Below are 25,067 nucleotides of genomic sequence, written 5' to 3'. Positions count from 1 at the left end.
TAGTTTTTAAAAAAGCAAATTTTGGGTGGTGACTAAAAGGATTTCTATAAAAAAAAAATATAATTTTAAACTAGTTAATTAATATAGTGAATAATAAATAAATTAAATAAACCAACCAAAAATAATAATTAGTTTTGATGTAGGTTTCATCCTATTTTTATTTATTTAATTTCACATAGATACATTTTATTGTAATTTTACATTATCAGAAAACCTATTTGTGCTCTAATTTGTTTTTATTCAATAAAAGAACACAAACTTTTTAAAATATTATTATCCATTGGAATCATCACTTCTTCTTCTTCTTCTTCTTCGATTCCGATCGAGCTCAGGAGGGTTTTCGATCATATCTGTCTGGACTAGATAGAAGAATGTTGCAATGCATCTTTCTAATATCAGATTCTGGGTACGCTTCTTAAATCTCCATTCGCGATCTGATAAATACCTACTGTATTACTCTAGTCTTGTAAATTTACGACCATTTTCTTTCGTATGCTGGGTTCATAATTCGGTGTTAGCAAACCCTGAATTTACTTCTTATCCATCCTCCTTTCTTTATAAAGTGTTTCGTTTTGTTCCATTTTCTTATGTTGGATAGTTATTCTCCTTAAATTTGGAATTCAGTATTTCTTTTGGCCATGGAAACTGCTGAATGATGGTAACTTCAAATTGAATATCATTCTCAGGGAGGTAATGCTGGAAAAGCAACTTACTGGACATCGGGTTGATCGATCTATTTGTGCCTGGTTTTGGGAACAAGTCCTAGTGCAGGGTGATTCTATCAAGGTAGTAAAAATCCATCATTTTTCTTCTGAATCAAGAATTGACTATAATACTTGTTATTTACATATTTCTTTCGGGTTATTATTAGCTTCCTCCGGTAATTGCTTCCCCTACGCACTACCTGTTTCAAATTGCCCGCGATGGAATTACGTTTCTAGCATGCACCCAAGTTGAAATGCCACCTCTAATGGCAATTGAGGTTAGTAAATTCTAAGATATTATCATCAATCAATCTATCCTGCTCATTTTATGCCAACATAGATTCAAATTCTTATGTTTCTGCTAGTATAAAGGTGTTTTAACTGTAATATGTGCTGCTTTATTCAGTGAGCAAACATATTTTCTGAGATTTAACTATTTGATATTAGTTCCTTTGCAGGGCAGCTGATGTGCTTTCGGACTATCTTGGAGGTCTAAACGAAGATGTCATAAAAGATAATTTTGTAATTGTATATGAGGTATTTTTCTCATGGGAAGAACTATAATAATCGCTTTTTTTTCAAGGGCTGTGGGGCTGTGCTTATGACAAGTTCTTCCATTGTTGATTTTGAAGCTTTTGGATGAGATGATAGATAATGGATTCCCACTCACAACTGAGCCTAACATTCTGAGAGAGATGATAACCCCCCCAAATCTTGTGAGCAAAGTATTGAGTGTTGTTACTGGAAACAGTTCGAATATGAGTAACACTCTTCCAGGTGCAACAGCTTCATGCGTACCCTGGAGGACCACAGATCCGAAGCATTCTGGGAATGAGGTTTTTGTAGATTTGGTTGAAGAGTTGGATGCTATTATAAACAGGTTCTCTCAAATCACTAGATTTTATTATATCTTACATTATTGTCCTCATCCCTGTTTGAACCTAGTTTGGTTGGTTAATGTCTCATGTTAGATTCTATGGGAAAAACCCTGATTTAAATGAAAAAAGAAATTTGTCTTTTGTCTTATGATCAGGGATGGAGCTCTTGTAAAGTGTGAGGTATATGGTGTGGTCCAAGTGAAGTCCCAGCTCCCCGGGCTTCCTGATCTGACCCTTTCTTTTGCGAATTCTTCCATTTTGAATGATGTGAGGTTCCATCCTTGTGTTCGCTATCGCCCATGGGAATCTCAGCAAATTATGTCCTTTGTACCTCCTGATGGAGAATTTAAACTCATGAGTTACAGGTTTGTTGTTTTGTTCATCTCTTATGTCAATTACCCGAGTTGGATACATAACAGAGACTAGAGTTGAATTATTTGGCTTGAATGTGTTTGGTTACCTTGTTTGGTTTTGATTGGATGTAATGGTTTAGAACTTGGATTTGGACATATTTCCTAAGGATTTGGTGTATCGGATTTTTCTAGGACTTGGAGTTTTTTTGGGTGGTTTTGTTAGGGCATATTGTAAGGGATGTATGGGATTCACTATGTATATCCTTTTGTAGTTGTTCTAACCGACGAGATTTTGTTAACACATAAGCAAATTATTTCTGATGAATAATTATAATTTCTTTTTAATAGAAGGTAAAGGGTTCTGAAGCCAACGCACCAAGACATGTTGGATATTTAATTATTATTATTTATGTTATCTAGTTAGGATTAGTATTAGAGTTTATCTATTAGAATTAGGATTACCCTATTTATAAATGGAACTTTTCGAATCTGTTTATGTACATGGATCCTTAAACAAAAAATAGATTTTTGAATCTGTCTAAGTTTAGTTTCAAATGTTTGTCCTGTGAACTGTTTTATACTTGTAAGTAACTGATATTTTGTAACTTTTTGCCAATTTATTTTGTTGATAGGGTTAAAAAACTGAAGAATGTACCAATATATGTGAAACCTCAGCTATCATCAGAATCTGGGACATGCCGAATCTCTGTTATGGTTGGGATAAAAAACGATCCAGGAGGGAAAACTATCGATAATGTAACATTGGAGTTTCAGCTTCCTCCTGCTGTTCTATCAGCTGATCTGACCTCAAATCATGGCACAGTAAACATTCTTCAAGACAAGGTGATTTATTTATTTGATGTTGATGTTGTTAAAGCTCGATAGAGATTTTGAAAGCAGTTTTTCCCACCTTTTTTTATTGACTTTTTGCAGACATGTTCTTGGTTGATTGGACGGATTCCCAAGGACAAGGCTCCATCAATGTCTGGTACATTAATGCTCGAAACAGGGATTGAACGATTACATTATTTTCCAACCTTTCGTGTTGGTTTCAGAATAATGGGTATTGCACTTTCTGGTTTGAAGATAGATAAGCTAGAACTCAAGAACTTACCTAAGCAGCCTTACAAAGGTTTTCGTGCACTTACAAAGGCAGGAGAATTTGATGTTAGGTCATAGTTTAAAACTCAAAAGATTTGTTATTCCATTTGTATTTTAATTTGCTCTTTCTCCCCCTTTTTATTTGTACTCATTAGATACGACACAATTAGGGTTGAGCAACCCAAACTTGAAAAAATCGACCAATATTGGGTCTGGATAGACAAATAACTCATTGTTCTAAAAAATTATTGTGTTCGAATTATATTAATGATAGGATGTACATTTTTTTACACATCAATCGATGTAAAACTGTTGAAGTATGTAACACTTGCTCTTTTATGTTTTTATTTAATATTTGACTATTATTTTTGTTTGTGTCAAATATGAAAGTAAGAATATCCATTTTAAAGAACTTTAGGATTGAGTAGTGTTGGGTTATTGCATTGATTCAATACTTTTGTTTAATTGGAAAAATTTTGTATGCCTTTTTAGCTAGTGACTATTTAATAAAAAAAAATTGTACATAATGATAAACTTTATTTAGTTGAGATATTTTGTACTTTTATTTCATTAAAATTTGTAGATGCATAATACATACACATGATTTAGAGGGCAAGGGTGGTCTGTATATACTCATAAACCAATATATTAAAATCAAAATTCATATTTAACCATATCAATCAATCAATCATACATGTAAACAAAAATATATGAAATTGTCAAATATACTAATTGTGAAAATACAACATGATCGATTTCTTCAAGAATGATCAAGCGGGCAACACCTTTTTCACCCTGAAAGACTCCATAATCCGACGAAGATCATTTTCCTCTTCAGCAAACACACTTTCTGGAGTTTGTAGTCGCAATTCATACAGCTGCTTGTTTTCCACTCCGAGAACTGATAAATATCTCCTGTCCCATTCCTTTCGAACTACTCTATCTTGAGGCATAACTGCCAACTCATTGTTACTTGCATATGACTTTATATTCACCTGTTGCATACATAAAACTCGACCAATTCAAAACACAAGGGTTTTTCTGAGCAAGAATAGGAGCAACCAAAACACAAAATTGATAAGTTACCTCAACTTGATAATACAACTTGCCATCATCAGCCACTCTGGAAGAAGTTGTGAGAATACTCGATTCGCGCCTAACCCCGAGTCTAGTAGACATAAACTCTGTCAAGTACTGCTTAAGTACTTTCTGTCCAGCTTCTTGAGGAGAACCTAAATCTTCAACACTTGTGTAGTTGGAAGAGGATGGAGAAGACAACTCAACAGAAATATTCTCATCAAGAACGAAAGGATCCCTGAAGAATATATCAGCACCAGCGCCACGAACTTGAATCCAGTTACTTGGATACATGAATGAGTATCCATCAAAAGTATCTATATGTTCCCTGAAGGTAACTAAATATTGTTGAGCAAGAGCAGTATCGTTTAGACCAATCCTTGGGGATACAAGTCCAGCAAGGATCATTGCCATCGCATTCCTCCTCGGAACCACAAAATCTGTAGCCTGTATGTATTGCAGCTAATCAGCTAATCACATTTCATTCAATCTATAGAAACCAATTTTAGGTTATTACATACAGTCTACATTATCTGTTTACGACGACTTTATCTTAGTATAATAATCACACGCAGGAGGAGGAAGACTAACACAGTTTTGCAAAGAAGAAATACAAGCAGAAGATGAAAAATAGACTCACGGTGTGTGGTTCGCAGGAAACAGGACGCCGGCTACTACATGTAACGGACGAGATGAGTCGTCGACTCTGTGAGGCGGCAGCAATGTTAACCGGCGACGGAATGGACGCCGACCTGAGGCTACCGCCGGCGGCGGAGTAGGGAGGAGGAGGTAGAGGTTTTAGCGCGGTTGCCATTTACCGTTACGAACGGTAGCGAGAGAGGCAGTTGAGAAGCTGAGCTTGATTGCATTTGGATAGAATAGTTTGCCAAAAAAAAAAATGAATGTTTCAGATGAGCTGGGATCCTGTGCGGACGTGTTCATTGTTCTACTATTTGTATTTTATTTATTTTTTTGCCATTTTTCAATCTTCTTCTTCTTCTTCTTCTGGCAGATAAGATAATATGGCAATAATACTTGAATTATCAATAGATTTACTTGCTCATCCACTTATTTTACATGGCAGTAAGGAATTTTTCAGACTAATCTATATCCATTCACAACTGCTCTAAATATAAATTATCAAAATATTTTTGCAAACATCATATGATAAAAAAAATACAGTCTTGGTAAATCTGGAACAATGAAACTATCCTCTGGATGCAGCCTTGCTGATGTTCTGGAAGTTGGACTCCATTCCATATGGGCTATAATTGTTAACTAAAGATTCCATCTGCTTAATTTCTTTAGGTATTGATCCAGTCAGTACCTGTTTTTCCACACCAGAAAACAACACTGTATGTTAAAGAAATTTAAAAAAAATAAAGATACAAAATGATGCTCAGAACAAGATTGATTTACCTCATAACCAGATTCTGTAATAAGTACTTCATCCTCTATCCTTATCCCAATGCCCCGATACCTGCAAATCACATATCAAATCGCAAGGATATTTAATGAAAGCCGAATTCTGTTTGTTTTGTTTTGTTATATACAAAATGAAACAACAAAAATCACACTTTATTCCTTTTCTTTTCTTTTATAATTTAGGCAGCTAGCACTACCCCAATTCAACTTAAGGCGTTCTAAGTGGGCATCGAACTAGTCACTTAAGCTACCCAAAATCACAAACTATATTATGAATCATGTTTCATAAAAAAAATCTCATTTCCGGATAGGCTCATTATATACCTCTCCGGTACATCATAGTTAGATGGAATATAAACTCCTGGTTCAATTGTTATAACCTGCACAAGGTAAATTTGGTACAAGATTAGTGAACACATCAAATAGAATTTCTAACCAGAAGATGTTACAATAGAAATATGAGGGTTAGGTAAACAACTAACCCTTAAATGAGTTAACAATAAGTAACAGCATAATAGCATATTATTACTTATTGGCTATGTAGCACTAATAGTTACTAATGGGAGGGAGGCATCTGACGGCACAACTAGCATAACATTTGAAACATTGAGTTTCTCTCTCAAGGTCATTCCTCATTCTCTCTACTTCATATTTCTCTTCTAACTCATATCTGGTAATTGTATATGAGCATTACAATTCTATTTTCTCTTCAATCTCATTCTATTGCTCGCTGGCTGTTATTTGAAGGTAATTCTAATAATACTTGCAATCTAGGTTACTGTTTTAGGGTTTTTCAGTACATCAGAAGATGGTAAAATTAACTAACTAGCAGTTGCTTTCGAACATACATACTCTCAAACCAAAAAAGTTTAAAAAGAACACTTACAGCACCGGGTTTCAGGACACGGTTATAGTTGATTGTAGAGCAATCGTGAACATCCATTCCTAGGTAGTGGCCTGATTGCATAGAGATTGTCGTCGAATCAGATGATAACAAATTGAATTGGTCTAAGACATAAAGAAACATGAAGATACAAGAAACCTATATTAGTAGGATTGATTGGATGATAATTATGAGCATTATCATTTTTCAGTACACCGATCTCTTTCAATCCTTTCCGCATCTTATCAACCTATATGATGTTCAATAGAAACCATTAAATAAAATGTACCTAGTAAAAGAAGTAGAATCAAATTTACATAAGCCAGCCAGCCAGCCGAAGTATAATGAATAGAATCAAACCATAATAAAATCCCACAGCCCAAGTACAAGTATTCAGACAAGAATGAGGTGATCATACCGAATAGTTGTGTATTTCCGAAATGCTTATGCCAGGCCTGCAAAGCTTGATACATTCCTTGTTTGTTTCCAAAATAAGGCTGTAAAGTTCTTCCTGAAATAAATATATTCTCTATTTTAATCCCATGTAGAAAAATAAATTCACCTCATTTTTTGTATCCAGATCCGCAATATCCTAGTGAGAAACTAATAAATTTTTAAATATATGGCTGACTAAGTTTAGCTTCCAAACATAACCTCATCTAAATATGTTTCTCAATCCAAAAATTTTGTATCCAGGTGTTTCCAAATGGGGTCGTGAAGCAACTCAGTTTCACCGTAGGTTTGATTAAGGATTATCTCATGGCATTAGAACCAAATAAGTCGCTATGGGTGAGTAATTGACTACCAAAACGTATTACATAAACATAAGCAATGGGATCGTGCTAGCTTACTCTAGGGAATAAACCCTGGTTTTAATAAAAAAATCTAAAATCAGAAAAGAATAATCAGGATGACATATTTGCTATTGTCAAACACATTTATACATCCAAAAAAAATATAAATACATTCTTTCAAGGGGATAAACTGCGAAAGGGTGGAATGCAAAAACATATTAAGGCAAAGAGATGGACCTGAACTGGGGAGAAATGGGCACACGGTGACCAGGTACGAGTGAGATCACTAACATAACCATGCAACTCACAACCAACATCCATGAGGACAAGATCTCCATCTCGGATCTGTTAATATAAATTGAAAAATTGTATGAGATGGACGAGGATAGAAAACAAGATCAGCTCATGATGCTAAACTTACTTTCTGATCATTCCGAGAATAATGTATAACAGTCCCGTTGGGCCCACCACCCACAACAGGGTTAAATCTAGTGAAGAAAATTAAGGAAACATCTTATAAATATTCAAGTCATTGCAAAGAAATATACATTTTGTTGTTCATCTCATTTCTCCAATACAAAAATAATTTACCCAAGAAAAAAAGAATAAAGAATATGGAGCAAGTGAAATAGAGATGGTCAAGTCCAATCCACAATATTCAAAAAGAGCCAATAAGTTACACTTACGCCATTCTCTGAGCACCTCTTTTTCTGCATTCGTATTCAAACTTAGCTGAGAGAAATCCTTCATCAGGAAATGCCTTTGAATGCAACATGGTCTGTAAGAGTGCCTATTGAAAAGATAACATATTTATAAGTAGTATGAAAAAACAATATACAAGAAATGAACATGAACTATATATATACACATATATTGGTGAAAAAGTTAGCTATATCATTTTATACACAAACTTTAGTACCTGGCAAGCTATTGATGCTGATTCTCTCATTAGCATAAGTTCTGCTTCTGATTTTATCCATCGTACTTCGTGGGTGTAAACAGAAAGGTCTTTTACTCTTCCATCATGACCAGCCTTCTGAAAGGCTTCTAAATCCATGTAACTCCGACTGGATGTATTTAAATTGTGGAACAGTGTGGATGCACGTTTCATCATCTTAGAAAGAATCTGCATCTCAGGATGAATAGAAGATAAATGGATGAAGGCATGGAAAATATGTGGCGGTTGTAAAGCATAGAGTAGGGTTAAGGATATGATTGTAAATATAATAAATGGTATGATTGTAAATTGATATAAATAGTGTAGAACTTTGTAATATTAAGGCATATGTTGAATGAATCAGAAGTTTCGGTCTATCCTCTCCTCTCTCGGTTCTCTCATTTTCTAATCTATTAGGACTTCGGCCATTATTTTCTATGCCAACACACACACACTCAGGTGTAACTTGAATACTTTTGGCACATTCTTGACTCATCTAATGGTGTAGTGTCATATAACAGATGCAACAAGAACAAATACTATCTCTTCATCTACAATTGTGTCCCCTACCAACGAATACAAGAGAAAAAAATTGCCTTCAGAAGCTATCACAACAACCTAGAATAGTAAGAGGATGATAGTTTTTCATTATGCCATGAAAGCATGATAAATTTACCTCTTCTAACCTTCCCATTGGATAAGATAGTTCAGCTTTAAACGTATTTAAAGCTTCGCCAACTCCAGCAACTTGCCCTTGCCAAATAAGATCCTAAACGAGATACAGCAACAAGAAATTAAATACACATATTGAAATACTAGAGTTCTGTATTGAAAACTAGCATCAGAACAATCAGAGAAAAGAAAAAAGCCATGCAAAGCATGACAGTTGAGAAATCATACATGGGGACTTGCTTTAGGCATAAACATGCACAAACCAAACTCGTGACCCAAGACAGCTACACCACCAGGTTGCTGACAGCCAGTGATATATAAATAATCGGCTTCCTGTCGATACGTGTAAGGCACAACATCGGTCATCATCTTAACTGGTGATGCTGCAACTATTGCCAAACTTCCCTCTGGAAGAATCTCCAATAGTTTCTTTCTCCTTGAAATATACTCGTCACTACTTAAACCGGGTGTCATCTCCCCTTCCTTCATCAACTATAAAAAAAAATGTACATATAGGGTAATTTTGTATGACAGAAAGACTGAAAATTTCTGGAAAAAAACGGAATAGATGAAATACCCAAGGGTGAGAAGCAGCAGTTGGCTGCCCCACGTCGACAACATTCTTCGAAGAATATGTACGGGTATTGCTTTTTGATGACTGTGCATTTATTTATGAGAAGAAAACATCACTTGTTAAGTAGAAATCAAATGTAATTGAAAGCTTTCAGTTGCAAAACATGAAAGTATCGAGCTTAAGGTAAACACTAAAGGTCAAATGAGTTTGAAGCAAGCCTCAGCCATCGCCAACAAGTGCAAATACAATCTAATTTAGGGAATTGTAAAAAAATAACCCGAAAATAGAGAGAAAGAAATCAAGAAGAATATTACGAACCCGCTTACATAGTATCCAACGGCAAGATGCTCGTCGGAGACTCTGCATCGTTCGTTTTTGTTTGCCTTCTTCTTCTCTGGTTTGTTTATACCTGCGCTCAGATCAACTATGACTATGGCTATGGCAACTCATGACCTACTGCAAATCTCTTGCTACGTTTGCTTCACGAAGATTATCGTTTAGGTCCCTATAGTTTTTCAAATTTTCAGGTATTCCCCATATAGTTTACAATGTGTTATAATTAGTTCCCAAAATGTACATTTTATTTAAGGGACATTAACTGATATTTAAAAGCTATCATTAGAAATTTAAATTATTAATTTAGCATTTTTTATTTTAATCTTATTTTTTAAATTAATTTGTAATGTTATTAAATAAGTATGTTTATATTAGAAAAAAAAAAAAAAAAAGAGTAAAAAGAGTTTTTTGTTGAGTTGCATCATATCCCAACATTTTAGGTATCTTAAGTGATTAAAAAAATTTAATATGTATTTTTGTCTTTTTATTAAAATTGAGTTATATAACATTGTTAACATTAAAAAATTAATACATTAGTATATTTATTAAAATGTTGTAAATTCTAATTTAAACATGTAAGTTTTATTATTTTTTTTAAAGTAATTAGGTGGCCTAGAAGAATGGTTCTAGAAGGTCAACTAGTTTCACTCACCTTAGGTGACTTATATAGATTGATTAATAGGTCACATTGATTTAAATTTAAGCAAAGTATGAAAAAATATTATATTCATAATTATTTAATTTATATTAAAACAAATTTATATTAATGTTTGTTTGTGGTAGTAGTATTTAAAAGGGGTCGGGAAATGGATCGTGGGGGCGATCCTCGTACATAGTACCGGGTCACATGGAGCATATTCCATTCCATCGTCCGAATCCAATTCTTTGGATTATATAGATAGAGATTCTTTTTAATTAATTCCACAATGGATATTTAACGGCCAAGATTGGAAGATTCAAACCCGCGTAGTAGTACTTAACGGCTAAGATGAAGGGGATTCTTAATTGGAACGTAAACAAGAGAGAGAGGCGGCCAGCAGCGAGATTGGATAGATATATAGAAGCCGGCGATGAGAAATTAGATAAGAGAGAAATTAAAGAAGCAGCAATCGCAATCGCCATTTGTTAAAAATCTCTATCGAGATGCCGATTTCCATCTTCCAATGGCCGAGAAGATTCGCCTCATCATCGTACTTGGCGTCGTTACAGAGGCGGAACCTCCTCCTCCCGCGGTGGTGGCCGGACCTCGACTTCTCGATTGTAGATGAGGTGCTGTGGTCTCTTGTTACGGCGGTAGAGTCCGTTGCATTGGTGTCTATGTTCTGTTTCTACTTTGTCTTCTTCGGCTGTACTGTTTAATTAATTAATCTACATGTCAGAAAATTCTTTGAAATTGCCGATCGAGGATATCCGATGGGAAACTCTTCGTTGTTGTGACTTGTCATTTTGATTTTCTAAGCTTTAATTTTACTCATTGTCTCGTCTTCTTCTTCTTCTTCTTCTTCTTCTTCTTCGTTTGCTTAACCTCCTCTGTCTCAGATCCCCCCATAGTTTATGAAACTGTTCTTCATTGCCATTGTTCTGACTTTTTTCGATTTCTGTTTTGTTTCTTTTTTATTTTTTAAATTTAATTTGACCCATTAAATTAGGGTCGCATTTCATGTCGGGTTTTCAGATTAGTTTGTCAAGTTAAGGGGTTGAAAGGTATTAACCTGAATCCCATATAAATGTTGTTTTTAATTGATTCAATTCAACAAATTAGAACTCTAATTCATCTCTTTAATTTAAATTTAAATGAGATAAAAAAATAATAATAATATCAAATTATAAATTCTTTTAAAAAAGTCCTAGGAAAACACAAAATCTTAAAAAATAATAAAATTAATAAATTATAAATGAGTTAATGTATCTATTTTAATCTAAACTTTTTTTTAAATGTTTATTAATCAAATTAAAATTAAACGAGTTAAGACTTCACCCTAATTTATTTGTGTTTAAGTTTGAGAAATATAATAGTTCAACAACTTTTAAACATGTTCATTTTTTTTAGCATGAATCTGAATTTAGACCATGAGTTTTTCTACAATTAATCAAACTATCGTTCAAAAATTAATACGTTTGAATTAATTGTCTTTCAAAAAACTGAATTACATTATATTATTGGAATAAATATTTTTATTTAATATAATTTGTTATCATTCATATGAAAAATATTTAAAATGTTAAGATATTCTTGATTCATTAGAAGATGAAAAAGTTAAACATGGTTAAGACAATAATCATACATAAATATATGATAATATCACTAAATGATTGCAAGAAAATGAAAAAAAAAAATAACATTTGTTTCTCTCATTAAGAATTTCAAGTTGTAATTTACTTTTTTTTTTTTTTTTTTTTTGCTAATTTTCTTTCAGATGTATTTTTTCAAAATGTAGTAATTTATCAACTTTGTCCAATAGATGTTGGGCTGTTTTTATATGCTGGCCTTATTTCCATAAAGATACATCAATTTTCGTCCAAATATATGTAAAGCAACAAACAATCCGTCTCCTTCATATTTTATTTCTGGATATGATAAAGTTTTTATTTCTTTAATTTAAACCATAATAATTTTTGGAATGAAATATCATGGATATTTTTAAAGTAAAAATTCATGTATTTTTAGTAAGAATGATAACATTATGAGTGTGAATTTTCAACTTAAGACTTAGTGATAATTCAATTTGAAATTTTTGTTTTCTTAAAAAGAAAAATATATTTTAACTTAATCTACCATATTACTAGTAGTTTATTATAAGATTGAGAAAAAGAAAATATATATAATAAATGAGATTTAATAGAAAAAAAATAATATTTGAATAGAAGTTGAAACTAGGTTAGAAATAGATTCCAACAATTTATGGAGCTTAACCTAAGAAGGGCCATTAATGTCTGACTCTTTTAAAGTAAATGATCAGAAAATAGTCCACATAACTTCAATTTGCCTCCAACCAACAAGGCCTGCCCACCCCAAAAACTAACCATAAATGCACAATTTTAAATTCCAAATTCTCAACAATTTATTAAAGGGTACTTGACACTGTAGGTGTTTTACTTATTAAACAATAATATATAATCATTTCTCAATTTCATTAAATATGATAAATTTTGTGTTTTATTAATTAAGAGTTGAAGAATGAGAATAGTGAAAGAAGAGATCATATAAGATCACATGGATGCATGTGAGCCATCTTCTTCTTCTTTTAACATGGAGTGAATCATCATCATCATCATTAATAACACATGAATCAATAATGGAGGAAGTAAGAAACTAGAAGTGCTTTTCCTTTTCCTAGACACAACAAGCCCACCAAAACCCCATTACTAAATCATCATTATCTATCATAGATTGTTATACTAAATTAATCTATAGATAGTCAAATTGAAGTGTTTGACACTTGATTGTTTACTTGATCCAGGCACAAAGTAAGTTTAACCCTAACATGTTTAAGTGTTTTTTTTATAAGATGTGATATAATATACAATTTTCTTTTATTACAAAAAAAAATGGGTGTTTAATTTTAATTAAAAAAAAGAAATGAAATAATAAATGTAGTGGCATTGAGATTTCTCTTTCATCATGTTTCCTCACATGTGTCCCGTTTGGTTGGATTAGGATTCATGTGCTTACTTGAATATCATGGCAGGAAACACATAACATGCCAATCTGTTTCTTATTTCTTGGACCCTACAATGCCTACACTACTACATTATTTTTACTTTATTTTATTTTAATGTCTTGATTTTTTGAATTATTTTAGATTTTTGGTTATATATAATTATTTGAATAAATAGTGTTAGTGGGCTATTTTACTCTTAAATCAAAATTTTCAAAAAAAAGGAAAAAAGAAAAGAAAAAGACAGTTAGACTTAATCATTTATGAGTATTGTACTTTTTAATTAGGAGTCTAATTAATTATATCAGTCTATGACGTGTTTGGATGGTGGCCTTTTGTCTAATCACATGGGTGACACAATAAAATATAAAACCCATGTGAATTAGTTGGCAGTATTCAATTAACAAAATAATTTCTTAATCAACACCATTTTGTTTTGGTCATTATTTGAACATGCCATTGTTTCAGAAAATTTAAATAAATAAATAAATAAAAAGTAACATGTTACATGACAAATTTTGTTTGTACAATAAAAATGTAAATAAATTAAAGCAAAAAGCTCAAGGAGGCTTTGAAGAAGAATTGACAAAAATCTGTGAAAATGAAAAATGAAAAATAAAATAAAAATACTACTAATTAATTAAGAACAACTTGGTTTGATAATGAAAAGTTGAGGCTAGGAATTTTGATCGGAACCGGCGGCGGTTGAAGATCCGGCGCCGTTGAGTAGGACGGCGAGAGCACTCATCGCTTTGATTTGCATCTCGAGCGCTGCGATGTAGTCTGTGGTTTCTTCAAGAAGGTTATGGAACGGAAGTTTCCGGCAGCCGGGAACTAACCGGCCGAGAATTTGCACTTTTCGTTGTAACGGCGGCGGAGCATTTGTTCTAGCCGGCTTTCTTTTCGGTTGGATCTTACCTGATAATTTCACTTTCTTATGCCTCTTATTAACCAGCTTCGATCTGAGTCGACATGAGAGAATCGCTCTGCTCCACCGAGTTCTTCCCCTAGCGGAGACAGCCAGAACTCGGTCGGCTGTCTCCCTAATGGATCGGATTCCGGCGTTAGAAACTGTCTCCGGAGACGACGGAGTCCGGCGTAGGGCTTCGACGAGGTTGACGGAGTAGATCTGCTGTTCGGCGTTGGTTTTCCATTGCAATCGATTCATTTGGACATCGTTTATCTTAGCCGCGTCACCACGAATGATTTTTCTTCTCTTCTTGCGATTGGACTCTTGCGATCTCTCGTAACCGCCATCAAAAGTTGAGATCGGAGACGACGAAGATGACGCCATTAAACGCACCACCACCGCAGCAGCGTAAGAATTGCGTATAGATGTAGTCGTCGCCTGCATAGAGATAGAAAGAAACATTTATAAGTTGAACAATTATGAGAGCAGAAAGAAACAGTAAAGGAAATCAATGAGAATGCATTAATTAATTAATTAATTAAAGTTCTTCCATGGATGGATCGCTAAAATCAGTATCCCTTAATCGCAGGAAAATTGATACCTGTAGATTAATTTCTGAGGAAGAACAGCAGCGATGATGATGATGATGATAGTGTTTGATATAATGAAGAACGCAGACCTGTAAAACTTCACATTTATACACAAAATTATTTTTCTATGTGTGTGTTCTGTGTGAGAGAGAAACAGACCTTACTTAGGGTTGTGATGGGGAGTGGGAGACCACCACCGTCCGTAATATTATAGACTCATTATATTATAATTAATTATATTATCAATCAAATATTGAAATATATTTCATAATTTTACATAAAAAAATAACATTAAGTACAATAAATATAAAGAAGCACTCCTTGAGTAAGTACAATGAAAAACTGATTGAACAAATAAAAATTCATTAGTGTGAAGATTTTTAAAAAAGACAATGAAATTACCTACCGTTTTTCGGATTGAACCTCGTACAATGCTAAGAATATAACTAATCGTCTTTTGAGATTATTGAATGTTATTCCATTCATTTGTAATTATATTATCCACACAAAAAAATTGAGATATAACTCATGTTTCTGATGTTCTACAAAAAAAGAAACTATTCATAGATAATCAACTAATTAATGAAGGGTATGAAAAAAAACTGACGGTAACAATTATCATTTAAATAGAGTTAAGTTGATTATAATTTTTTTTTTATAGGAAGGAAGATTTGAAGAAGTAATTTAGACGTCACATCATTGACTCTAATCTGTCCCATCTTTAGAGTTTAGACAATTAAAGTAATAAAACCCAATGTTTTAGGATTTGTTTGGTGGAATTGATCATATGAATGTGGGCATTAAATAACAAATTGACTATTTACAGTAAAACCCACGTTTTAGTGTTTAATTTATTATCTATCTCATTTTCATTTAACATGTGATAAATTGCCATTGTTTGGTGAAATTTTGACTTTAGTAATTTTATTATCTCATTTTCATTTAACATGTGATTGCCATTGCAAGGATAACAACAATCAATTAAATTTGATACACATTTAAAAATAAACCATGATTGTAATTAATTATAAGTAACTCCTTAATTACAATCCCTAAGAAACAATAAATTACTTCATTGCTGATAGACTAGATTACTCTTCCATTGTTGTTTCATTTGTTAAATGAATTTGGTAACCAACTTTTTAACAAATAAATAAATACAAACTGATAGCCAAGTAACTGCAACCAGCCAAACAATTTTACTTAATAAAACACAATAGGTGGTCAATCGAAGTTTCAACCCCTAGTAGGATTTTGGGATACTGTGGTACATCACTTGAGCAGCGATAATAAAACATTCCAAAATTTAAAAATTAACCGATCAACAAAATGAGAGACACATTTGATCAAAAATCAAAACATAAAAATCAAATAAAAAAAATTACTTGCTTATTACTCATCTCTTTTTATCATTAATGGCATGTCTTTAATTAGCATGATATTCAAAAGTTTATCTTATCATGTCAAGAAACAACTTTGTGTTTTATATATAAATTAAGAAAGAAAAACTCTTAAAGTCAATTAAGTTATCATAATCTTAAAAACTCTATCTAATTATATAAATAAAATATTATATCCATACATCACGCAATCTAGTTGGAAAGTTGATGAGGTTGCACCTTAATTACATATTAAACACATTTTTTTATCTCGTATTAATTATTAAGGTTTTGCTTGTTTTCATTTTTCTAATTGACCAACTAATCAGGCCTTCTAAACCCTACTTTGCGTTTTCATGTCGATATATTTCCTTGAAATGCAATTAATACTCCTCTCTCGCAGCTAGTTTAATCTAAAACTAGTTTAATCTTGAAAATCCCAAGGGTAAAAAGTCAAAACCAAAACTCACTCATGGAACATGCTCATGCTCATGGTCGACTCTCACGCCAAAAAAACAAGCACAAGTATTCCAGTGAACCGGAACAAAGCTATAAAAAAAAAAAACACACAATATATAATAATATTACATAATTTGGAGCAAATATATATATATATATATATATATATTTTTTAATTTTAAAAAATGAACACAATCCCACCTCACAATTTCATTTAAACTTAAAGTATATTTCATAATTATGAATTGAAGAAGTTTAAAATTTTTAAGAATTAAGTAAGTTATATATATTAATGGAGATAATGATGTGGCAATGGGTGAAAAGGGGAAAAGGCATGCAATTGAGCTGGCTGGGTGGCAGAATAATGGGACCAAGAATGTGGTTTGTTTTCTTGCTGAGTAATGATTAGTTAGATGATGCACAAAATAGATATAAAAATAAAAGCAAAAGTGGAACTTGTGGTTGTTTTTATGGCACTTTCTATTTATCTCATACAATTGTGGCCAAATGCTTTCTTTGCCTCACCACACAATTTTGGACTCACTCCTTCTTTGTTGGATGGATGTGGAGAGTTTCAGGCCACATTACATTTGCAGACCCACATTATATATAATTATAATAATAATATACAGCTATATATATATTTATTTGCTTCAAGGCATATGCTCAAATTTGTTCTACAAAATATAAGCATATGATTGATTGTCTTTTATGGTCATTTTGTACCACCATGCAGTTGGGCACTATATATTTTCTTCTTCTTAATCAGTTATGCAATGCAATGTATCATGATGCATGATTTTAATCCATCCATCATAATAACAACCTGATAATATAATTAGACTATATTGACCCTACCAAGGTAGTTCAGTGGTAAGAGTCGGCTTAAAAAAATAAAATGTCACGGGTTCGATTCCATCTGAAACGCTTTGAGTTTAAGCGGTGAAATATGAATGTGGTGTCATGTTAAAAAATTAGACTGTATTGTAACACGAGTAAAATAATAATAACTATTTTGTGAGGTTTAGAGGTAAATTAAATGGTTTTGGAGGTTTGAGTTTTCTTAAAAAAATTATATTATGATTTGTTCCGATTAGAGATTATTTGAATAAACACTAATTATTTTAAAAAGTTTGATTGATATTAATTTTAAGAAAATATGATTTTTTTTAACCAACTTAAAAGATATTAATATATAATGATATTTTTTTTTTAAATTATAGGATTTAAATATTTTAGTTGATGAATTGAATGATGTGATTAGATAATAATTTAAAAATAAAATACCAAACTAATCAATATAATCAAACATATTTTTTCAATTTTCTTATTAATCATATAATTTAATTCATTAACCAACAAAAAAAAATACTAAAATATATATTTAAAAAAAAAATATTTTATCATTATATATTAAAAAATTTTAAATCTTTTTTAATGTAAAAAAACTTTCTTTCTTTCTTTTTAAAATAATTCAAGGTTTTAAACCAACAGTACTACAAATTCATGATTTTTTAAAGAGAAATTATTGGGAGAAAGATTTTAAAAGAGAATTAAGTGACGTAAATTTGATTCGCTGAAAAAATAACAATTTTTCTCTTTCTCTTAAAACTCTCTATCTTTTCTCTCTCAAATTTTATCACATATAAACCCTCTTTTTAAAATTATGAATTATATGGAAATAGAAAAAGTAAAAACACTTGTAATTATATGGAAATAGAAAAAGTAAAAACACTTTTTTCAGTAACTTTCACTTTATATATTTGTCTGTACATGAGGTTATAGTAAAAGCAATGATATATGTTAGCATGCATGAAACTGATTGGAGATAAAAAAAAAAATACTATTTGGAATATTATTTTTACTATTATTTAAAATAACAAAAATTAAAGAAAATGGAAATGGAGCCCATGAAAGAGTGGCATGCTAGTGATCTTTTGCCTCTTTATGAGAGACATGCCTCGTTGTCAAAATCAAATAGTTAGTAGAGACCAGATTCTAATTTTATTTTTCTATTCTGAAATTACTCATTTAAAAAAAATATAAAGTTACAACTGAAGAAATAATTGAAAGTGTTAGAGACCAGATTCTAATTTTATTTTTTTTATTCTGAAATTACTCATTTAAAAAAATAAAAAGTTAGAACTGAAGAAATAATTGAAAGTGTTCGGTTCATAAACTGAAATATATACTAGTTTAAAATGACTAAAGATTAATTATTAATGTTAAAATGTTACTTTCTCGGAAAATCATAATAAATATAAACTTGTATTAAGAGTAATGCTAATAAACTACATTCTTTCATAGGTACATTAATTTTGAGTTTGATTGTATTGGATCAACAATTTGATCGGAGATATTTGTAGTCTACTTTTTCACGGGTAACATTATTCAAATTTAAAGCTTTAAATATGCTATAGAACCAACCTACCGACCCAATAAGAATAAAATGTCACGGGAAAGCACCTCTTGAATCTCAAGTGAAGAAAGTGTCATATGGGTCACTTCTAAAGTTTTAACTAAGAGAGTCTTGAGACAACTAATGTGATACTTTTGAGCTTGGGTTGCGGTGATTTAATGATTTGCTCGAACATATTTGAAGTTTATTTCCTAACTAATAAAGGTACCCAAATTCGGACATTATTACAAATTTAATTATTCGCTAATTTAGTTTAGTTTGAGATGAGTTAATATTGGGCCAAGGAAAACTTATCCACAACTGAGTTTTGTCGTGTTTCCTTTTCAGGTTATCTCTGCATGCTCTTTCTCTATCTCTATATATATATATCTGACACACATTTGCTGTAAAATTTGGGGACATGTAAATCGAGTAATGCTTATCATATCAGCCCATGAATCAAAATAAATTTGATGAATAAAGATTATTTCACCTGAAGAAGAATATGAATATATATGATCTTCATATATTCTTAATTATATAAACAAATGCCATGAAAAAGCAATTTAATCCATGAAGATCTAGCAATTGAATGGATGCGAAAAATATTGATTTATGATGATCTTCTCGTTGTTTTTCATCTTCTTCGAAAAAGAAAAGAAAAAAAAAAATCTATGGTCATATGGAAGATGCAATCCAACCATGACTTAACTTATCTCCTCTCAACTACTCAAACTAAACCAAGTTAATGCATATTAATATGTTTGGTAGAAACGACAATTGTGACATTACGTACGTACATTGAATATATATAGTATCATGTAATATCTTTTTCATAAGATATTGTTGAATTATTTAGAATCAAAAACTGTTTTTATTTATCTTTCCATATCTAGGATGATGTCAATTATAATATGCACACCATAGTTTTGATCCGAATTATCTTGTCTATATAGGGGTGAGTTTTTTTCGGTTTTACCGATGGTTGATCGGAGATGAGACGGGGATAATATTTGTGTCTCTCACTTCGTTCCAATTTAATCTCGATTCTGTCCCGAACACTAATAAACACAATTAAATATATAATATTAGTTATATATTTATTTATTATTTATATTTTATAAGAATTTTAAGTTTGTTTTTATAATAATATAAATTTTCAATATATATAATATTAAAAAATCTGTTTAAATAATTTTATAAAAAAAAGAAAATATTATTTCGAGGACATGGTAGATACTTCAAAACCGAATTGTATAGACAGTAGTAATAAAAATTTCAGAATTAGAATGAATGAAAAAGTCATATCTTTTATGTCAAATTCTTTTATTCTAACTAATAATCCTTAATCTAGATTAATTTTGAAAAGAATTTGAAACTTTAATTATGCATGTGATAATGGTTGAAATTAACAAATTAATTAATAGTCAACAGAACATGGTTGTTAATTTGCAAAAATTCTTGGATATATAATTTCATTGAAAATTAAACAGCAGCCAGACAGCTATATATATAATGTTTTTAGTGTAAACAGAACATGGGTACGTACGCGTTAAGCTGTCATTAATTAGTAAATTATAATCCTTAATCTCATCTCTTATTTGAACAACAAGACTACATTCAGCTAATATATAAATTTAGTCTTTATTTGTTTGGTCCATGGGGGACCAAACCAATCCTAATATTCATGATTAGCAAACACTTAAAATACACATTAATTCAATAATTGCATCTTTGTCATCCCCTTCTTTTCCCAAATGCAAATGCTCATATATATATATATATATATATATATATATATATATATATATATATATATATATATATATATATATATATATATATATATATATATATATATATATATATATATATATATATATAACAAAACAACGCACAATCCGTTATCGTTTTGTGAGAGTAAACGGATCGGGTTGTCAATTTAAGGGTTGATCCGTCTACGAAATCGGAAACTGTTAAATTAAATAAAAGTCATGAATTTGCCATGTATTATAAGTATAATATATTAACCAATTAAGCTATATAGGCTTTATATTCTAAATTATTTTGTTAATTATCTACAGTGTATTAATAATGGCTTAAGAAGAAAGGAAAACATAAATCCAGCATATCTAGTTGGAGGCAATGTCGACACATATTTGTTTGCTATCATATCTTTAATTAAATGTTCAACTCTCCATGCATAAATAGATATTTTGCTGTGTTTTGTCTTTAAGTTTCTCAATGAATGTTTGTGGGAATTATGCCAAGCTGAGTTTGAGAAATTTTGGATAAATAGTTGGTTAGGCCAAATCAACCAAACTCCAAAAGGAGTGCAGAATGATTTTAATTGACTATATAAGTGTATAAGTGTTAAGTTCGGTCAATTTGCATAGAAAAATATACGACCAATCAGTTGAACTCAAATCAGTTGGTTTCGATTCATTAGTTGGCTCTATTAAAAGAACCGATTAGTTGGATTGGAAAAAAATAACATTGTTAAACAATAAATATATACATTTTTTTGTTAAATGGTATATGTAATGAGAGAAAATAAAACAAAAAACCCACAAAAGATTGAAATATCTCTTTATATATATTGATACTCAATTTTTAAAGTGTTCGGATTGTGAGGTCGAAATTGTGGTTAATTTGAATATATATGTGAGAGTAAATGAATACTTTGGTCGGATTGTGGGTTGATACACTCATAAACTTAAAACGGTTTAAAATAAAATTAAAAATAATATATATGTATATTTCGAACTCGCAACCTAACAAAAAAAAAAAAAAAAAAGTACAACATTTTAACTAACTAGGTCAATAATACTTAATATTTTAAATTCAACACCAAATTAGATGAACGCAAAACATTTTAACAATATAAGTATCTCTATATATATAATGATGTTTAATTTTTAAAGTGTCCATATTGTCGGGTCTAGAGTTGTGGTTAATTTGGATGTATATGTGAGAGTAAATGGATACTTGGGTCGGATTGTGGGTTGATCCACCCATAAACTTAAAACGGTTAAAAATAAAATAAAAAATGCTATATATATTTTAAACTTGCAACTTAACAAAAAAATAAGTACAACTCTTTAACCAACTAGGTTAATAACACTTTATATTTTAAATTCAACACCAAACCAAATTAAATTTGATAATATTTTTTCAAGATTACTCAAAACTTTAGGTTACCGTATCAGACGTTTCAATCTACAATTCCCAACTACCAAAAACTTGGGCTATCACCTATTATAATAATAATAATAATGTTTAATTAACATAAATATATTTTTGTAATGAAAATTTATTTTTAGTATTTTTATTATTATTATTATTTATATTTTTCAATAATTTAATGTTGTGTATAACGTTGATAGAAGCATTCACTTTGAACCCATCATGAGCATCAGTTTTTTTATATTCAGAGTAGTTTATTTTTTGTTGTACTAATTATTTTGTAAGTAAATACTACATTTACCTTAGACAAAAAGACTTGTTTTATTAAGCTTTTATTATGTAATATTGGTTACCTTCTTAACCTTAATGAAGTTGATGAAGTAATTTAAGAATTTGGATTTGATAGCTTTCCTGACGGGAGCCCACGGCCCAGAAAGAAAGCCCATTAACCAAGTCAAGGGAACACGTGGTGTATCTCTCCTTGGGCCTACTCAGATGAGAATTCAAAATTGAAATCTCCGCCAAACCCTAACGGTCGAAATATAGAGAGTATAAATACTCTTCTTTTATTTCAATGAAGCTACATCTCCGCCTCCTTGTCTGAAAACCTACTTCCTAAGATCTCGTCCGAAGGTAGCGATGGATTTCCAGACTCTCACAAGAAGAGAACTCCAGGCTCTATGCAAGAAGAACAAGATCCCTGCTAACTTGACCAATGTTGCCATGGCCGATTCTCTCAAAGCTCTCGATATCGTAAGCATTTCATTGAAGACATTGTTTTTTATTCTTTATGTTTCATTTTCGATTCCTACTTTAGTTTCTCGTTTTCTTTATAACGTTGATAGAAGCATTTTATTCGAACACGTCATGCCGATCTGTTTTTCGGCATTTGTCTTTCATTTCTATATGTTTTAATCCTCTGCAATCGTGGGTTCTGAAATTAATAGGTCGATGGGATTGAGGAGTTTTTGAATAACCGATCTGAATTTGAATCTGAGCAATCCATCGTTGATACGCCAATTGCCCCTCGCACTAGCTGTAGATCATCTGCTCGAAAGGTACCAATCAATGACGATGCGGTTAATTCCCAGATTCTAACAAGGACTCGACGAGGGGCCAAGACTGTTGTTGCTGGAGAAGACAATGAAAATGGGAAGCTTGACGTCCCTGAAACTCCAGCAGGACAGAGTTGCCGAAGAAGGGCTCCAATTGCTCCAGTTCGGCCAAAGATGGAGACCCAGTTGGAGATTGAGATGGAAGCTGAGAAAAAGGAACAATTGATTCAAGCTGAGGAGGAGAAAAAGGGTGTTCCTGAAACGCCTGTGGCAACTACGGCCCACCGATTGAGGGCTACACGTTCTTCAGCTCGCGTAGTGTCTGTGAATCAGAAGGTGGAGGCTTCTATGAGTAATGTCCGTAGCACTCGTAGAACTACTACAAGAAATACTGAAAACAGTGTAATGGAGTTGAGTTTGGATGGTGATGATGAGATTGAACCTGCAAATCTCGATGATGATGGTATGACTTCATCATGAGTGTTCTTCATCCTATTTCCATATATATTTATTATTAGTATTATTATTCAAAATCTAAAGTATTGGGTTCTTTATTCTCTCCAGAAAAGAAGGATATTCCCAGTAAAGTAGAGACTCCTGTTGTACCATCTGAAGGCATTGCAGAGATTATAACCCAGGATTCAGAACCTTCCAGTCAGACAATGGATGTGGAATCCGAAGTAACTGAAGAGACTAAAGATGATGTTATTGAAACTGAGATTGATGAAGTATCTGGTCAGACTTTGAATGCAGAAGCGGAAATGGATGAAGATGTTGAGATTTTATCTGAAAACTCAATTGAGAAATTACAAGAGAGTTCAGAACCTTCCAGTCAGACCATGAATGTGCAATCTGAAGAAACTAAAGACTATGTTATGAAGACCGAGAATGATGAAGTATCTGGTCAGACTTTGAATGCAGAAGCAGAAATGGATGAAGGTGATGAGATTGAATCTGAAAACTCAAATCATGGTTAAATTATCCTTCTTTTTTTCATTTGATAAGGGACTCACTCTTTTTCTCCTTATTTGCAGATGAAGATGTATTGAAAACAAATGAGGGAATGGGTGTTTCAATTGCCCATTTGGGGGATCAATTTGATAAATCACTCAATTTGGGAGATGAAATCATTGAAAAGAAGGGTAGGTTTTGTTTTACTAATTGTTCTCACGCTTAGTATTATTATGCTTCTTTTTTTTTATTTACTTACAAATTTGATTTCTATAACAGAGGTGGCCGTGAAAGACTACAGTGTTTGCAGTTTGAGGCAGCTGAAGAAGCAAGTCAAACAAATTGCTGCAAACAAGGGAAAGAAGAATGATGCATCAGAAGAGGAGGAGGTTGTAAATGCAAGAGCAGCCTTGCAAAATCTTTCAGAAAACAGTATGGTGGTTGATAAAAACTAAGTCTGAAAAAAGTGGGGAACTAGAGAAAACAGATCCAATCATTTTTGGATTTTTAAGTCATCATGGGTTACAATGTTTTGTTGTTGTTTTTTTATTATTTATTTTTGGATATTATGTGATCGAGATTCTTGATATTTCTTGGGAGGGGAAGTGAGGTGAGGTGAGTGAGAGAGGTTCAAACCTTGGTTTGCCTTCATTTCTCGTATTTTAGATAAATTTGAATTTTGCTTAAGTTGTTGAGGATCAAAAACTTTTTTCTTCTTTCTTTAATAGAAATGCCTTTTGTTTTAA

General features: G+C 31.8%; 5 protein-coding genes across 6 annotated transcripts; 2 read left to right on the top strand and 3 right to left on the bottom strand.

Annotated features, from left to right (window-relative positions):
* The first annotated feature begins 260 nt into the window (after window positions 1-260).
* LOC124929578 (AP-3 complex subunit mu) lies at window positions 261-3,331 on the top strand. Its single transcript, XM_047469980.1, has 8 exons — window positions 261-406; window positions 687-786; window positions 872-982; window positions 1,152-1,241; window positions 1,337-1,584; window positions 1,738-1,947; window positions 2,568-2,778; window positions 2,869-3,331. The coding sequence occupies exons 1-8, from the start codon at window positions 372-374 to the stop codon at window positions 3,112-3,114; spliced, it is 1,251 nt and encodes a 416-aa protein (XP_047325936.1). The 5' UTR covers window positions 261-371; the 3' UTR covers window positions 3,115-3,331.
* A 335-nt stretch (window positions 3,332-3,666) lies between these two features.
* Window positions 3,667-5,005, bottom strand: LOC124929516 (psbP domain-containing protein 1, chloroplastic). Its single transcript, XM_047469897.1, has 3 exons — window positions 4,754-5,005; window positions 4,123-4,560; window positions 3,667-4,031 (listed from the first exon to the last, which is right to left on the bottom strand). Exons 1-3 carry the CDS (start codon window positions 4,925-4,927, stop codon window positions 3,807-3,809), a joined length of 837 nt encoding a protein of 278 aa, XP_047325853.1. The 5' UTR covers window positions 4,928-5,005; the 3' UTR covers window positions 3,667-3,806.
* Window positions 5,006-5,140: 135 nt separating this feature from the next.
* LOC124929515 (intermediate cleaving peptidase 55, mitochondrial) lies at window positions 5,141-9,859 on the bottom strand. The gene is made up of 14 exons (XM_047469896.1): window positions 9,717-9,859; window positions 9,402-9,482; window positions 9,053-9,316; window positions 8,829-8,921; window positions 8,135-8,341; window positions 7,902-8,005; window positions 7,637-7,703; window positions 7,453-7,560; window positions 6,840-6,932; window positions 6,581-6,671; window positions 6,425-6,495; window positions 5,863-5,918; window positions 5,533-5,593; window positions 5,141-5,440 (listed from the first exon to the last, which is right to left on the bottom strand). Exons 1-14 carry the CDS (start codon window positions 9,762-9,764, stop codon window positions 5,321-5,323), a joined length of 1,464 nt encoding a protein of 487 aa, XP_047325852.1. The 5' UTR covers window positions 9,765-9,859; the 3' UTR covers window positions 5,141-5,320.
* A 3,996-nt stretch (window positions 9,860-13,855) lies between these two features.
* Window positions 13,856-15,013, bottom strand: LOC124931644 (transcription factor bHLH149-like). Its single transcript, XM_047472159.1, has 2 exons — window positions 14,905-15,013; window positions 13,856-14,741 (listed from the first exon to the last, which is right to left on the bottom strand). Exon 2 carries the CDS (start codon window positions 14,685-14,687, stop codon window positions 14,070-14,072), a length of 618 nt encoding a protein of 205 aa, XP_047328115.1. The 5' UTR covers window positions 14,688-14,741; window positions 14,905-15,013; the 3' UTR covers window positions 13,856-14,069.
* Window positions 15,014-22,915: 7,902 nt separating this feature from the next.
* LOC124933046 lies at window positions 22,916-25,067 on the top strand. 2 transcript variants are annotated; one of them, XM_047473774.1, is made up of 5 exons: window positions 22,916-23,068; window positions 23,263-23,833; window positions 23,935-24,309; window positions 24,405-24,512; window positions 24,601-25,067. In XM_047473774.1, the coding sequence occupies exons 1-5, from the start codon at window positions 22,955-22,957 to the stop codon at window positions 24,774-24,776; spliced, it is 1,344 nt and encodes a 447-aa protein (XP_047329730.1). In that variant the 5' UTR covers window positions 22,916-22,954; the 3' UTR covers window positions 24,777-25,067. The 2 variants fall into 2 exon arrangements, with proteins under 2 accessions (XP_047329730.1, XP_047329729.1); XM_047473773.1 differs by having other exon boundaries at window positions 23,935-24,312.

This window comes from Impatiens glandulifera, chromosome 3, assembly GCF_907164915.1.
Source record: "Impatiens glandulifera chromosome 3, dImpGla2.1, whole genome shotgun sequence".
In the NCBI taxonomy this organism is placed as follows: Eukaryota; Viridiplantae; Streptophyta; class Magnoliopsida; order Ericales; family Balsaminaceae; genus Impatiens; species Impatiens glandulifera.
The sequence above is the reverse complement of the archived record's forward strand: the minus strand, read 5'-3'. Positions and strand labels throughout refer to the sequence as shown.

What these genes read in the sequence shown, in the direction of transcription:
- LOC124933046 (XM_047473773.1), top strand. Translation starts at nt 22,955, where the DNA reads ATGGATTTCCAGACTCTCACAAGAAGAGAACTCCAGGCTCTATGCAAG. An exon ending in CTCTCAAAGCTCTCGATATC is followed by an intron (nt 23,069 to 23,262) that starts GTAAGCATTTCA and finishes TGAAATTAATAG; the next exon opens with GTCGATGGGATTGAGGAGTT. An exon ending in AGCAGAAATGGATGAAGGTG is followed by an intron (nt 24,313 to 24,404) that starts ATGAGATTGAAT and finishes CCTTATTTGCAG; the next exon opens with ATGAAGATGTATTGAAAACA.
- LOC124929578 (XM_047469980.1), top strand. Translation starts at nt 372, where the DNA reads ATGTTGCAATGCATCTTTCTAATATCAGATTCTGG. An exon ending in ATTTTGTAATTGTATATGAG is followed by an intron (nt 1,242 to 1,336) that starts GTATTTTTCTCA and finishes TTGATTTTGAAG; the next exon opens with CTTTTGGATGAGATGATAGA. An exon ending in TAAACATTCTTCAAGACAAG is followed by an intron (nt 2,779 to 2,868) that starts GTGATTTATTTA and finishes GACTTTTTGCAG; the next exon opens with ACATGTTCTTGGTTGATTGG.
- LOC124929515 (XM_047469896.1), bottom strand. Translation starts at nt 9,764, where the DNA reads ATGCAGAGTCTCCGACGAGCATCTTGCCGTTGGATACTATGTAAGCGG. An exon ending in ATTCTCGGAATGATCAGAAA is followed by an intron (nt 7,561 to 7,636) that starts GTAAGTTTAGCA and finishes TTATATTAACAG; the next exon opens with ATCCGAGATGGAGATCTTGT. An exon ending in CCCATTTCTCCCCAGTTCAG is followed by an intron (nt 6,933 to 7,452) that starts GTCCATCTCTTT and finishes TATTTATTTCAG; the next exon opens with GAAGAACTTTACAGCCTTAT.
- LOC124929516 (XM_047469897.1), bottom strand. Translation starts at nt 4,927, where the DNA reads ATGGCAACCGCGCTAAAACCTCTACCTCCTCCTCCCTACTCCGCCGCC. An exon ending in TTTCCTGCGAACCACACACC is followed by an intron (nt 4,561 to 4,753) that starts GTGAGTCTATTT and finishes CAATACATACAG; the next exon opens with GCTACAGATTTTGTGGTTCC. An exon ending in AGTTGTATTATCAAGTTGAG is followed by an intron (nt 4,032 to 4,122) that starts GTAACTTATCAA and finishes TGTATGCAACAG; the next exon opens with GTGAATATAAAGTCATATGC.
- LOC124931644 (XM_047472159.1), bottom strand. Translation starts at nt 14,687, where the DNA reads ATGGCGTCATCTTCGTCGTCTCCGATCTCAACTTTTGATGGCGGTTAC.